The sequence below is a fragment of the Varroa jacobsoni genome, unplaced genomic scaffold (assembly GCF_002532875.2).
Source record: "Varroa jacobsoni isolate VJ856 unplaced genomic scaffold, vjacob_1.0 scaffold_15, whole genome shotgun sequence".
Taxonomy (NCBI): Eukaryota; Metazoa; Arthropoda; class Arachnida; order Mesostigmata; family Varroidae; genus Varroa; species Varroa jacobsoni.
The window spans coordinates 173,239-185,025 of NW_019212917.1; the positions used below are offsets into that span (position 1 = coordinate 173,239).

The 11,787-nt window shown below is 43.2% G+C and overlaps 1 protein-coding gene across 1 annotated transcript; it reads right to left on the reverse strand.

Moving 5' to 3' along the window:
- Positions 1-6,921: 6,921 nt before the first annotated feature.
- LOC111268427 (uncharacterized) lies at positions 6,922-9,759 on the reverse strand. The gene is made up of 2 exons (XM_022847443.2): positions 9,465-9,759; positions 6,922-8,889 (listed from the first exon to the last, which is right to left on the reverse strand). The coding sequence occupies exons 1-2, from the start codon at positions 9,745-9,747 to the stop codon at positions 8,588-8,590; spliced, it is 585 nt and encodes a 194-aa protein (XP_022703178.1). The 5' UTR covers positions 9,748-9,759; the 3' UTR covers positions 6,922-8,587.
- Positions 9,760-11,787: the final 2,028 nt, after the last annotated feature.

Genomic DNA, 11,787 nt, shown 5'->3' on the forward strand with positions numbered 1-11,787 from the left:
TTTGATAATGTGTTTTCAGTCCTAGACAATGATAGAAGTAACGAAATTGAAGCATAATACGGGATCGTGCGTAAGAAAACGAATTTCTCGCTGCAACCAGCCGGTAAAGTAGCTCAATTTGGTTTCCGGAAGCGGTCTTCAAATGTTTGTTTTTTAGAAGTTCAATTTGTCATGTATTCTGCGATAACAGAATTTTTGACTTCTCTAGATCTTACTTTGATGTATGGAACTGCATATAAAATTCTGCTGTCTATAACGCAGCTCGATATAAAATTAAACTACTATAATCCGAATACTGTTTCTTGTGGCAGATAACACGATTTGCATATATTGCCATAATAATAAGCGCCACGGAAATCGTCGATGGGTAATTTTATAAATGAATGCGCAAGATTGCAGAGGTAATTATGTGTCTTATGAGTTTCGAACTGAGGACCGGGTCTCCGATGTTACTTCAGCGGTACCCCGGTAGTCGCCACTTATAACCAGAATTGCTTATTGTTGACACTCAAGAAGCTCCACTATATAGACTTCTTCATTCTGCGAAATGTCATGTACTCATTCAATGACTGCTTGAATAGCTTTGTGCAAAGAAGCGAAAAAAAACTCACCCCATCTTTGTTTGCTGGCCGGCCAAATCGCTGTCTGTATCCATTGTTGGTGCTAAAAAAATAAGTTTGCAAACAAGTTACCGGGTTTCATCTTCGAACGAGAAATTGTCAATTCCTTCGATTCTTTGAGAGGATTACCAAGTGAACTATCATTCAAAGCAAGTTGCTGTCACATCCAAGATGCGCGACCTACCTCTTCACTTCCTTTGTTTGATTATAACTACCCTCACAGAAATAAAGAACGAAAACTACCGAAAGCGTCGAACGACTGACGAAGCGAACTACCTTAATTGTGTCATCGCAATTATTTCCGGCCAGTGATTAGTTCATCTGGCCAGTCTGCTCCAATTTTTTGTCTTATTTCCTATCATCCCGTTTGTTATATCTTTTCGCGATTGGCCCGAACGGGTCGCCCACGGCTGCCTTCTTTCCACGCGGTCCATTCTCCAGCTTCGTAACGAGGGAGACCTGTCACAAACGCCTGCATTCCCTTCAAGTCGCAAATACGAAAGCAACACTTGTTTCATATAGGGGGCGAGAGCAGAGTAGCAGAACTGCTGAAGAAGTACGAAGGTAACCTTTGTTTCAGCGGACAAACACTCAAAATCACTCACTATGCTCTCGACCAATAAACAGCAACATCCTAGATAGCTCTTAGAAAAAAAGCCGAGAGCGAGACATGCCTGACGACTATTGTGGGAGAGTGACGTTTAAGAACAGGCTGTCTATTTAGGCGGCCGGCAGAGTCCGTGTCCTTTCATACCTCATCGTGAAAAAGGAAGCAGCTCTTCTGTTTCTCACAACTTGTCAATGCCCTGAGACTCGCCACTTCTCTGGATGTGTTCAGCTTTGCTTGCAAAGGGAAGTTCGTTCACTTGTGGACACGACCCTGCGCATTCGCTGGGCGCCCAGCAATGCATAGAATTACTGTCAGTCCTCCTCATCCTTTTCCCTTGACCTAGAGCAGCTGCGCAGAACAAGCGAGCGATGCAAGGGTTGAAACTGGTGAAAGGGGTAGGGGCAAGAAACAAAGGCCCCCATTTCTTCAATGCTCCTCTTGGCCTCATTTTATTGTGGAATAGAAATTAATGAAGCCCTAGAGTGGCCGACGTAAACGACAACGCCAAATAAATGGACACGCGGGCTACGCTTTGCTAAAAGCATCGTTAAGTGCGAATGCATTTCAAAAGGAACCCGGAGGGTGAAACGTTTCATGGAATGAAAGGCCTCTAGTGTCGCACGAATGGTGCGTTCTGAGTACACTGGACTTTGCTATTGATATAATGGATTGCTTTTTTTTAAAAGGAAAAAAAAAAGAGAAGTCGACAGGCAGATGGATAAATACGAATGCTGAAATAAGAAAGCTACCAGCCTTGAAGCGGCAATCCCTGCTTCGCTGATAGAAGTTTACGGGCAGTATATGCACAACTGAAAGTGAGCTCCACATAGATGTGGCAATTGATTTGGTTGTCTCTATAATATTTTATAATATTTGAGAGTTAACAAGTTGAACATAGCTAGGTACTTCCGCAATGGCTGCTTCTCGCACTGGGATACCGGTAGACTTGGCATACATAGGCAATGATATATTGTGGCTACAATAGGCATCGAGGCATCTATGAGAGAGAACAACTACTACAGTAACGATAGCAATGGCTATAACATTCATATATACGTGTATTTTCCTTTAGGGAAAACCTAGATTCTTATCTAATAGGCTGAACGTAGGGTCTTTTGTTCTTGCCAGCTTCGACTTTCCTCCTTGGATTCTTCCCTACGCAATGAGAAAGGATATGCTCCTACAATATATTATGCTATACTGCGTAGTCTCACACCCGTGGGCCTTCAAAGATGCTTCTTAACTTCCTCGCGGTTCGTGGCTATCGAGCCGCCTCGAGTCCTCCCACAGGATCAGCTGTAGCTGCATACTTTCACCAACATCATCAACAACGCCAGCTTTACCTAACCCAAGAGCAGCGCGAGTGTGCTATTGCGAGCCATAGCAATCGCTATACCTTTTATCCGCTCGCCTGCTGCCTGGCTAGATGCCGATGTCATTACATAAATAGCAAGCATTGGTTCTCCGTGTTCTGTCTTGTCGTTTCCTGTCTCTACACATATTTCACTCGCAGTCTTTGCTTCGATAGTGTTTTGCCGCATCCCCAGTAGCATTTATGCTGTACCTCATCCGCATTTGGGGAAGGTGCAGTCGCGTGCTCATCAGAAGAGCGGGATACGCAGCAAACGAAGGGTCCTTTAGGACGAGTCCGTTCCGATGTCGAGTGGCCGTATTGCTCTGCATCGCGCCAGTGCGTCGCATCTTGTGTAGTGACGGTGTCTACTCTTCGTAAGTTAGACAGAACATTCAACTAAGAAGGAACAGTCAGCAGTCGATAGCCACTAGTGGGGAAAGGAGGTGCTCGAGGAACGCAAGAAGCCGAGCCGAAAGTCGTCGCTGCGCACTGAAGTGGAATCGTCATAAGTCAGCTGAGGGTAGGGGCGGGCAATAGGCCTAAGAGGAAGAAAAAAGGAAGACGATGTTCCACCTTCCAAATGGTACGCACCACACGGCTGCGCGAACTGATACCAGCTTGTGCTGGTGCATTGTCAAACGGGTACAAGGCGGTCGAGGCACCGCTAAAGTGATGGGCCACGCTGGATGTTAGGGGTCAGCAGAGCTCGGATGAGATGCGCCGCATTGCCTGCATTGAAGAAACTGAAAGCTGCGTAGCTGTCGATTCTCGGTGTCCGATGCTTGATGCCATTTCGTATTCGGGCCAGGCGATCCTCAGCAGCCAGTAACGAGGAGTAGCCTGACTCCGTTCTAAGCGAGAGGTAAGTTACGGTAATGGGGTTACACCCTCTTCGACAACGCTTTACTGTATTTACTGTACTCACCGGCAAAGTGCTGCCAACTCAAACCCTCAATGGATACAAGGCGCGTGATTTTGCATGCAATATACTGAGATTGCGCACCGAGTTTCTTTGGGTCGAGCAGCGTCATATATATCTATATATAATATTTAACACTACTCTTTTATTTTTACTAAATTTTACTCGTCTGCTACCTTGATATGAGAGATATAAAATGAATACACTTAAAGCTGTCAAGAGATTTTTACCCCGCCCTGAATATGTAAACGGAACTGTACAGCAGAGTTCATAAGGCTAGTTTTCTACTTAGTCAGATCTATGCTGTACTGAGATATCTTAAAAATTATTTTCAATCTATGCTTAAGTAAATTAGAACAAAGAAAAATAAAAGGGTGTTTCGCTCACTATAGTCTCTTTTGCGTTCTGAATATAAGTTCCTATGTCCCTTCCTTCGTAGATTTCAGCTTTGTGCAAACCCAGCCCGCGGCTAAGGACAGAAGCACTCGGGCATCTCTGCATTTCGATAACCGAACGCGCCTCATACATCCATTTCTCCGTGACACTAATGGGACTAATATAGTAGTGATTTCGCGTGTATCATGCGGTTAACAACCTGCTTGCTGCATATGTTGAACTTAGCTTTCGTAAGGGGCTGACGAAAAACAGCGGTATTGCTCTTCAATGTACCTCTGGGGGGTACTGACGTGCTGCTGACGACATCGAATCAACTAGCACGTTTGCGTAGTAGAGTCTATATTGGAGACTATAGACGTTCATAGAGGCTTGGGATTCTTATTCTCTTGGCCCTATATCGTTTCGCCGCTGATCTCTTTACCAGATAAAGAATTTCCATGTGCCTTTCATAGCAAGGCCCTCTTCGAAGCGACAGTAATTTCCTTGCCTACCCTGTTTTTTTGTTATACGTTCGATCTGTTTCAGTTCTGCTTGTCGGGACAACTGCTAGCAAAGATGATACCGAACTGATAACCTCTTGCTCCAGTCTTTCTTTACCAGTGAACTTTCCTTCACTTTCTCTTTATTAGATTCCCTTTTATGCATGTTCGAGTCGTACCCAAATCTCTACCAGCTCCTTCCACTAAAGCGACCGAGCTTTGTCGCGCTTTTAACTTGTCAAAGAGACAAGTCGACGCCGTAGTTGACAGCCGTGCAACAACCGCTCCAAGCGATATGCATACTGCGGGAGTTTCGTAGTGTCTGCGATATACGAACCAAGACAATCCCGGCTGTTTCATAGAGCTTCGCTAGAGTCTCTAGTTAGAAACTACCACCGTAGCAGCGAACGCGGCGCATTCTTCACTAATCGAATTGCCCATATCTCTCACCAGATAGTACTGGGGTTCGGCAAACTCCGAGAGTTTTTTGCATCGACGACATTGTAATGTGCTCTCTCTGTATTCTGGGTCGGCGACCTATCTCGCCAAAGCCCAGAAGCCCCGCTCTCAAATAGTCTTCAGGGCGAAAGACGGCCGGTCCCCTTGCACTTAGTGGCTTCTGGCCCTAGGCCTTTGCAGTCTCGACGCAACGCGGAACCCAAAGTCGGGCTTGATGCCGAGCTTCACCATCTACGGCTATATGACTGATACGGAGCAAGGAGCAGCGCACGTACGCGCTATATGTATTACGAAATATGATCTAATTAGTGACATCAGCCGCCCGCCTAGCGGATGAAACCAAAGATGAGAGACAGGTCGACCCGCGATATCGTCGGCATGTGGTGGCGTACTTGCAATTAAATTTCAGCAGCAACGAATACCGCTAAGGGAACAAGGAGAAGGCGCATAAGAGAAGTGAGTTCCGGAACCTCTCAGAAAGCTTCTCGGACTATATCGTCGCTAACACGGCGTCCCGCAGTATTTCGATACTTATAAAATACAAATGGTTCATTGAGACACAGCGTGGCCCACGGGCAAACCTAAAGCTGATAGGAAACTGGTCCTTTGAAGACAATAAAGAAACTCGGCGAACGATTACGGAAGCTGATCAGCTGAGAAAGGGAGGGAGTAAAAACGAATAAGGCTTCACTGATTAGACCATAGGTTACTTAGGTAGGTAGACCATAGGTAATTATCATTGGCTAGAAAAATGCTCCATGCATCTTCGTTCGTTGAAACGTGATGGCTGGTAGAGTAATAACTATTTCTGGGTTTCGTCAGAAGGCAGCGAGGATGGAACAAATTTCAATGGTGACAAAAAACAGTCACGAAAATTTGCTCAGTGTTATATTATGATGTCAGCTTGCGTGTGGACATTACAATAGTCTAGTTACTTTCCAAGAAGTTTTCGTGGTAGGGTAGTAGTAACGCATTCGTCTATATGTAAGTTTAGGACACGTAAGGTACCCTCGATTCAACGCCGGGCCTGCTGTACAGTATAATTCGTTTCGCACTGAAAACGGCCAGCCGTGTGAACCTGTGCTCAATTAAAACAATAGCGCCAAACGTAAAGAAACCCGAAATAAAAATTTACTCCTCCTTTTAAAAAATTTTTTTCGAGTGTGACAAATCTCTAAGCCACATCCTCTGGCCTAATAAATCTAAAAATCAATTTTTACTATATAAACATTAAATAAACGTTTTATAGTAAAGAAGTTACCTATCTTTTTCGTACTTGTGTGAAACTAGTCAGTTCCACACTTCTTCTGTATCTATCTAGATGGCAGTGTAATAATAAACGGTCAATTTGATCAATAATGGTGGGGATTATTTTGTTATAAGGAAGATTTTGCATACGGTTATAGCAGTAATCGCAAAACCCGCACATTTCCAAAAACTGTACAGTTTTTTTTTTAAATATTTGAAAGATTAAAAAAGGTAAAGAAAAAAACATACATTTTTTTAAAAAATTTGAAAAATCATCATATTAAACGTGAAGAAAAGCTAATATTTATTATCAGTGTATCTATGCTAAGCAATTGCAGTAAGGCAACGAGAGCTCAATATAACGTGAGAACATTATATCGAGCTCTCGTTCACTAAGGTCGAAGCTTTTAAATACGAATTTCCAATTTCGTTCTCGGATAATCGATGATGAATGTAAAAAACTAAACCCTCATGGTAGGTCTTGGATACTTTAAATTACGATAACTATGAACCTCGTCTAGGATCGGGGGTGACATTTGTTGTTGAAGAACACCATAATGAATTTAGGGAGGAGAAGCAAATAAAATTAAGGTATTTTTTTAAAATGACAGATGTGTTTTCATTTAAAAAGATCACTTACAAAATATAGTGTATAATTAGACTATCGTTAAAAGGGGCTGGAGCCTTATTAGTACGCTCGCATCGTTATCTCTAATGTAGTCGCTGAATCGATAAAATCTAGGGAATAACAATATTATAGTATAAAATTAAATACTATTATTTAGTCACGAAATGGCTAAAGTGACCAGTTTAGATATGAATGAGTACGATAAGCATTTTCACTGATTATACATATTTTTATTGTATTTTACGCTTTTATAAATTATATACTTTTAAATAAAATGACTTTGGTACAAATCGTTCCTGTATCCCGCTCTCCCACCCTTTGTTTCTTCTCTATGTACATTTTTTACAGCTCGTAGCAAAAAATTTCGGCAACGTTAGTCGATTTCCTTCTTCTGTCGGGCTAATTTCATCTCGTTAATTAGTTCCGTTATTTATCTAGGGATGAGTTGTTGCTTATGTAAAAGACATTAATTGGCATTTTATTTTGTTTTAATTATATTTTTCCTTGTTATTTCGTGCCATGTTTAGCTTCTAGCTATTGATCATGATGCGTCGTTCTGTAAATGCTATAGATCTACCTTCTGAACTATTTTTGTCAAGGTAGATTCTCTTCGTACTATTATAACTTTGGGTAGACACATTCATCTAGCTTTGCCTGAGGTCGATGAGCGGTAATCATCCTTGCTGAAAAAGGCGCCTTTCCAATGTCCATATATTGTTATATATATATATATATATATATATATGTATATATAGATATATGTATATCCCTATATAAAAGTTTGATACAAACACAACCATTGTTCTTATAGGTAAGAAGGTTGTACCGAAATTGTTCCGTGTTCGACACTAGAAAAGGTAAGTATCAGTCGACTGTTTGTAAATGGCGAATGTCAAGCTCAAGCGATTCAAGACCACGACGTTAAAAACATGGCAGGTCGTTGCTCTAGATAAGCGTCACGTGACAAATTACGGTAGCATTCGTTATTATTGTTATTCGTTCTCGTTCTCGTATAAAATCAACATGAATATTTAAAACTGGCCTTTTAAATTAACCTGTGGCTATGTAGAAAAAGAGATCTGTCTGTAGTCTTCGGTTAAATTAAGAGATATCTTCCATCTTTCGCTTGAGCTGACTATTAACACTATTCCTAAATAATTCGATTTTTGAGTCGTTGTGGAATCTGTCGACTTTGCTCACGTTTATCCTTAGGTTTTCTTTCTTTCGATTTCCGGCACGCTTCGCTTTTTCCAGATCAGGGCTTGCCTTATATATCCTCTTCATGTCCCCTTCCAGCTGATGAGTGAAGTTTCGTTGAACGTCGTTTTTGTATCAACTCTGCGTCGAAGTTCCGGGCCGCGATACGTGGCCTTGTCTCAATATAGCTTTTCTCTTCGTTCTTAGCGTTCGCTGTACATGGATATGTACAAATCCGACATGCGACTCTGTGCACAAAGAACACACGACAAAACTCTGTCCATCTGTTTGTGGTGCTTGCAGCGTGTCCTAGATCCACATGTCTCTTTTGCGCTAAATCCTTACTGTCCATTTGCCAAAGCTCAGGCTATCACAGATCCTTGACTGGTGCGTCCTCCGACCTAAAAACCAGGTGTGCTGACGTCAATAAGCTCTTACTGTTTGCATCTGAGTAGCAGGCAGAGGTATGTCCAATACCCTAAACAAACAGCAGGTGGGGATGTAATTTTCAATTTACACGTCACGCTCGTTTGGCCTGATTCGTTTTTACTCTGTTATTGTTGTCGTTGTTCTAGTTGACGTAGCATATCATCCTAGATGCACTGCACTGAAAATTGCGCGCAGGCACACGTGGTTCACGGCCAAAAAACTGATCGGCATCTGTGGAGGATCGGTCTCTATGGGTAGACCCAATAGAGTCCACTGAGCAGATGGAGATAAGGTATGACAGAGGCACGTATAAAGGATCGGAGGACCTGAACAAGGCTCACGGTGTCGGAAACTAGTCGACAGGGTTTCATGTTGCTTTTGAGCTGGCTCTGTTTACGGTGACGTTCGAAAGTGTCACTAATGGCGCGAAGTTCTGCTCCAATTTGAGTAAATTTCTCTTTCTGTTCGACGCATCGAAGGTGGATGCAGTCCGACAATGGAACCAGGTCGGGCATGAAGCAAGTAACTGGATGTGAACAGCACGATGAGCCTGGAGGATTAGAAGGAAAACAATTGAAATAGATTGTGTTAGTTGGATTAACAGGCCCTAGCTGCTTGCCGAAATGTGTAAGAAGGCATTATGGTTTTAACATATTATGAGACTGCTGCGAAAACTAGTTGTGCATATGGACCAAATGCTAATTTTAACTGGTCGAAGAGTGCGATCGCAAAATCGAACGACAAATATCAATTTTAGCGGTGCCGTGGAAACATCATCTGTGAAACAAGTGGCAAAGTTGAGGCAACAATAAATTTCTACAGTAAGATCTATGTGAGGAAAATAAATCTGGGGTATTTTCAAATGTTTGAAAAAAATATAGGCGGCAAAAAAAGTATGCAGTATTTTAAATTAAGCATAAAGAATAGCGATCTTCTGTTTTTTTGGTAGAAAATTTATAGAGCACAGTAGAAGTAAACTACACAACTTGGGGTGCTATGCTTCGAAGCGTGCAATTTATCGAGAAAAAAATCTGAACGAACATGGTTTAGCTTTTTACCAAACACAAATGTCTTTGCATGATAAAATAGTACGCTAAAAAATCTTATTATAATATGCATACGTACCAGTGCTACAATGCTCCAGTTCTGACACAGTTCCGGAGATAGAATGGTTTTCTTTGCCGTGGCACATCTCCGTGCTAGCGGTAGACACTTCTAGGCTCACAAACATCCTTTGCGCACTAGAACAGCTACAAACGTTTTTTGTTCTTATGTTAGATCGTTTTAGTCCTCGGTTATAGTCGCCGGCGTAACGTTTCCGTAGTTGTAGTTCCACTAATGGCTCTAGCTGTAGTAGTGATCGTCGAGGCCGTTGTCGAAGTTGTTGGGTAAGCACAAGTTCACACATCCTTTGTCGATCGTTTTCTTACTAAAGCCCGCACGTGCGTGCGCCTTTTATAGCGACGGGGAATTGTGTCTTCGTATGGGAAAGGAGGAAGCCGACCTGGGAGAGGGTATAAGGAGGGATTCCAGTACCAGGGTAGTCGGTCAGAGCTCCGCTCGCCGTTGGAGGCTGTGGGGGGTTGTCTCTGACTCCGGTTATCGGAGCGCCTATTGGCTGCTCTCGCCCTTAGCTCTTCGTCTTTCGCTGGGTCGCCGGCAGTCTCAGACATTGCCTCAGTCTCAGCTGTATTAAACCCGCGCGTTCCACCTCGCGTTAACTGCTACCGATGCCAGTCTACCCAATCTGCCGCATGGATTAGCGGCAGAAAAGTGCCCAACGAACAGCGGCGCTCGGAAGCAATGACAGCAATCCCAATAAGTGGCACCCGCTTCGAGTTTCCAAGGTAACGACCCAGATGGCGCTGCATGCCTTGTACCACTTAATAGATTCGTGCAGTGATAGGCAAAAGTGCTCCGGCGAGTGTACACTGCACCAGCCGATCCAACCTCTATAGCTGGCACCGTCGATCCATACAACAGTTTGTAGTGCCCGCCTAGCGCTCGAGACTCACCTCTGTCGAGTCCACCCAGTTGGGTGGACTCACAGAGCTCACTATCATGCTACTGTTAGTAGCTTTAAGCTGCCAGCTGCTTCGAGTAGTGAGCATAGCTCGAACGGCTTGGTCGGCTCGTGGCCGGCCGCTTGATAGCAAACATTTTCATCCATAGCGACGTGCTGCTATGGTCCCGTGGCTACTCCTGTTGTTATGGCCTCCGGGAGACTTGCGTGAAGCGTGTGTTGTTTCTCTCGGCCTCTCGTTCTCCGGCATCCTCTCGCGCGGTACGAGGTCTCAAAGTATGCGCGTACTAGGTAGCCTCCGGTTCCACGGCAAAGGCACATAGAAAAAAGGGGAGATTCTCGCTGGTTTTAGCATTCTCTTTCTCCTTGTCTTCGTCAGGTAGAGCTGAATGTGGGATAAAGGAAGACAAAAAGAGAGAGGGAAGACGGAATCCGAACGAAATGGAAGCGAAGAGCAGTTTGGTAGGAATAGAGCGGTGAGAGTGACTGTTGAGTCGAGGACTGGGTGTCTATTCAGAGCTATGTCGAGGGTTGGCCCGAAAAAATCGGGGGGTGTTTTAGGGGTTGAACGAGCGGTAAGTTCTGCTTTTTGTGGAGGAGACCCCACATAGCGGTTAAGACGAGAGAAGGACTGGTTTTTGGGTGAGGTTAGTCCGACTGTGGTGGCAGCATAGTATCGCTAGAGGGCGCTCGAGAAAGCCACCAGTAGCCGATCCTAAAGTAAAAAAGGGGCGACGATGGGACGGCAAAGCAATAGGGAGCAATGGATACATACAGAGTCAGTACAGATATCTTTTATGAGAAAGAAGAGGTAAGCATTTATAGGGATATAGGGTATCGAACAGCAAAATGTTGATAGTGTAGAGATGGTTAATAGGCTTACGCGGTCAAAAAATGTGTCATCCGATCGTTTCAGGCTATGACTAACCGCAAGAAGGAGACTTATCAGTTTCACTGACAATTGATACTTCTCGATTATTGTTTACAAATATCCACACCATCTGTGCACGAAATAATTAGTCCTTCTCTAAGAAAAGCGTCAGTACATTTTTTTTGATTTACTACAATTCCTCTGGCGTAATCTGCTCCTTTTTCTTATTTCAGATTTATCATCGTATTGCTCAGTGTTCTCAATAACGAAGGATAAAGAAATTCGATTAAAAAATTAGATGTATTTGAGTAGAACATTCCGATTTTTTCTGTGTTCTGAAAAATATATAAATTATTGCACTGTTAGTTCGACAAGACACCCCTTTAAACTGAAGTGCATGATCGATAATTCCAAATACAACAAAACGAGATACATAGCCGAATCTAACACTATAGGACAGCAAATGTTATTTGTTAATACAGGCAATAAATCTGTATAATCAAAGAAACAAAATCAATTTAAAGCCTTAATTGCGTCACGCACTGACACACAAT

Excerpts from the sequence above, each read along its gene's own strand:
- LOC111268427 (XM_022847443.2), bottom strand. The coding sequence starts at position 9,747 with ATGTGTGAACTTGTGCTTACCCAACAACTTCGACAACGGCCTCGACGA. Across the intron at positions 8,890-9,464 it reads ACTGGAGCATTGTAGCACTG|GCTCATCGTGCTGTTCACAT; the intron begins GTACGTATGCAT and ends CTAATCCTCCAG.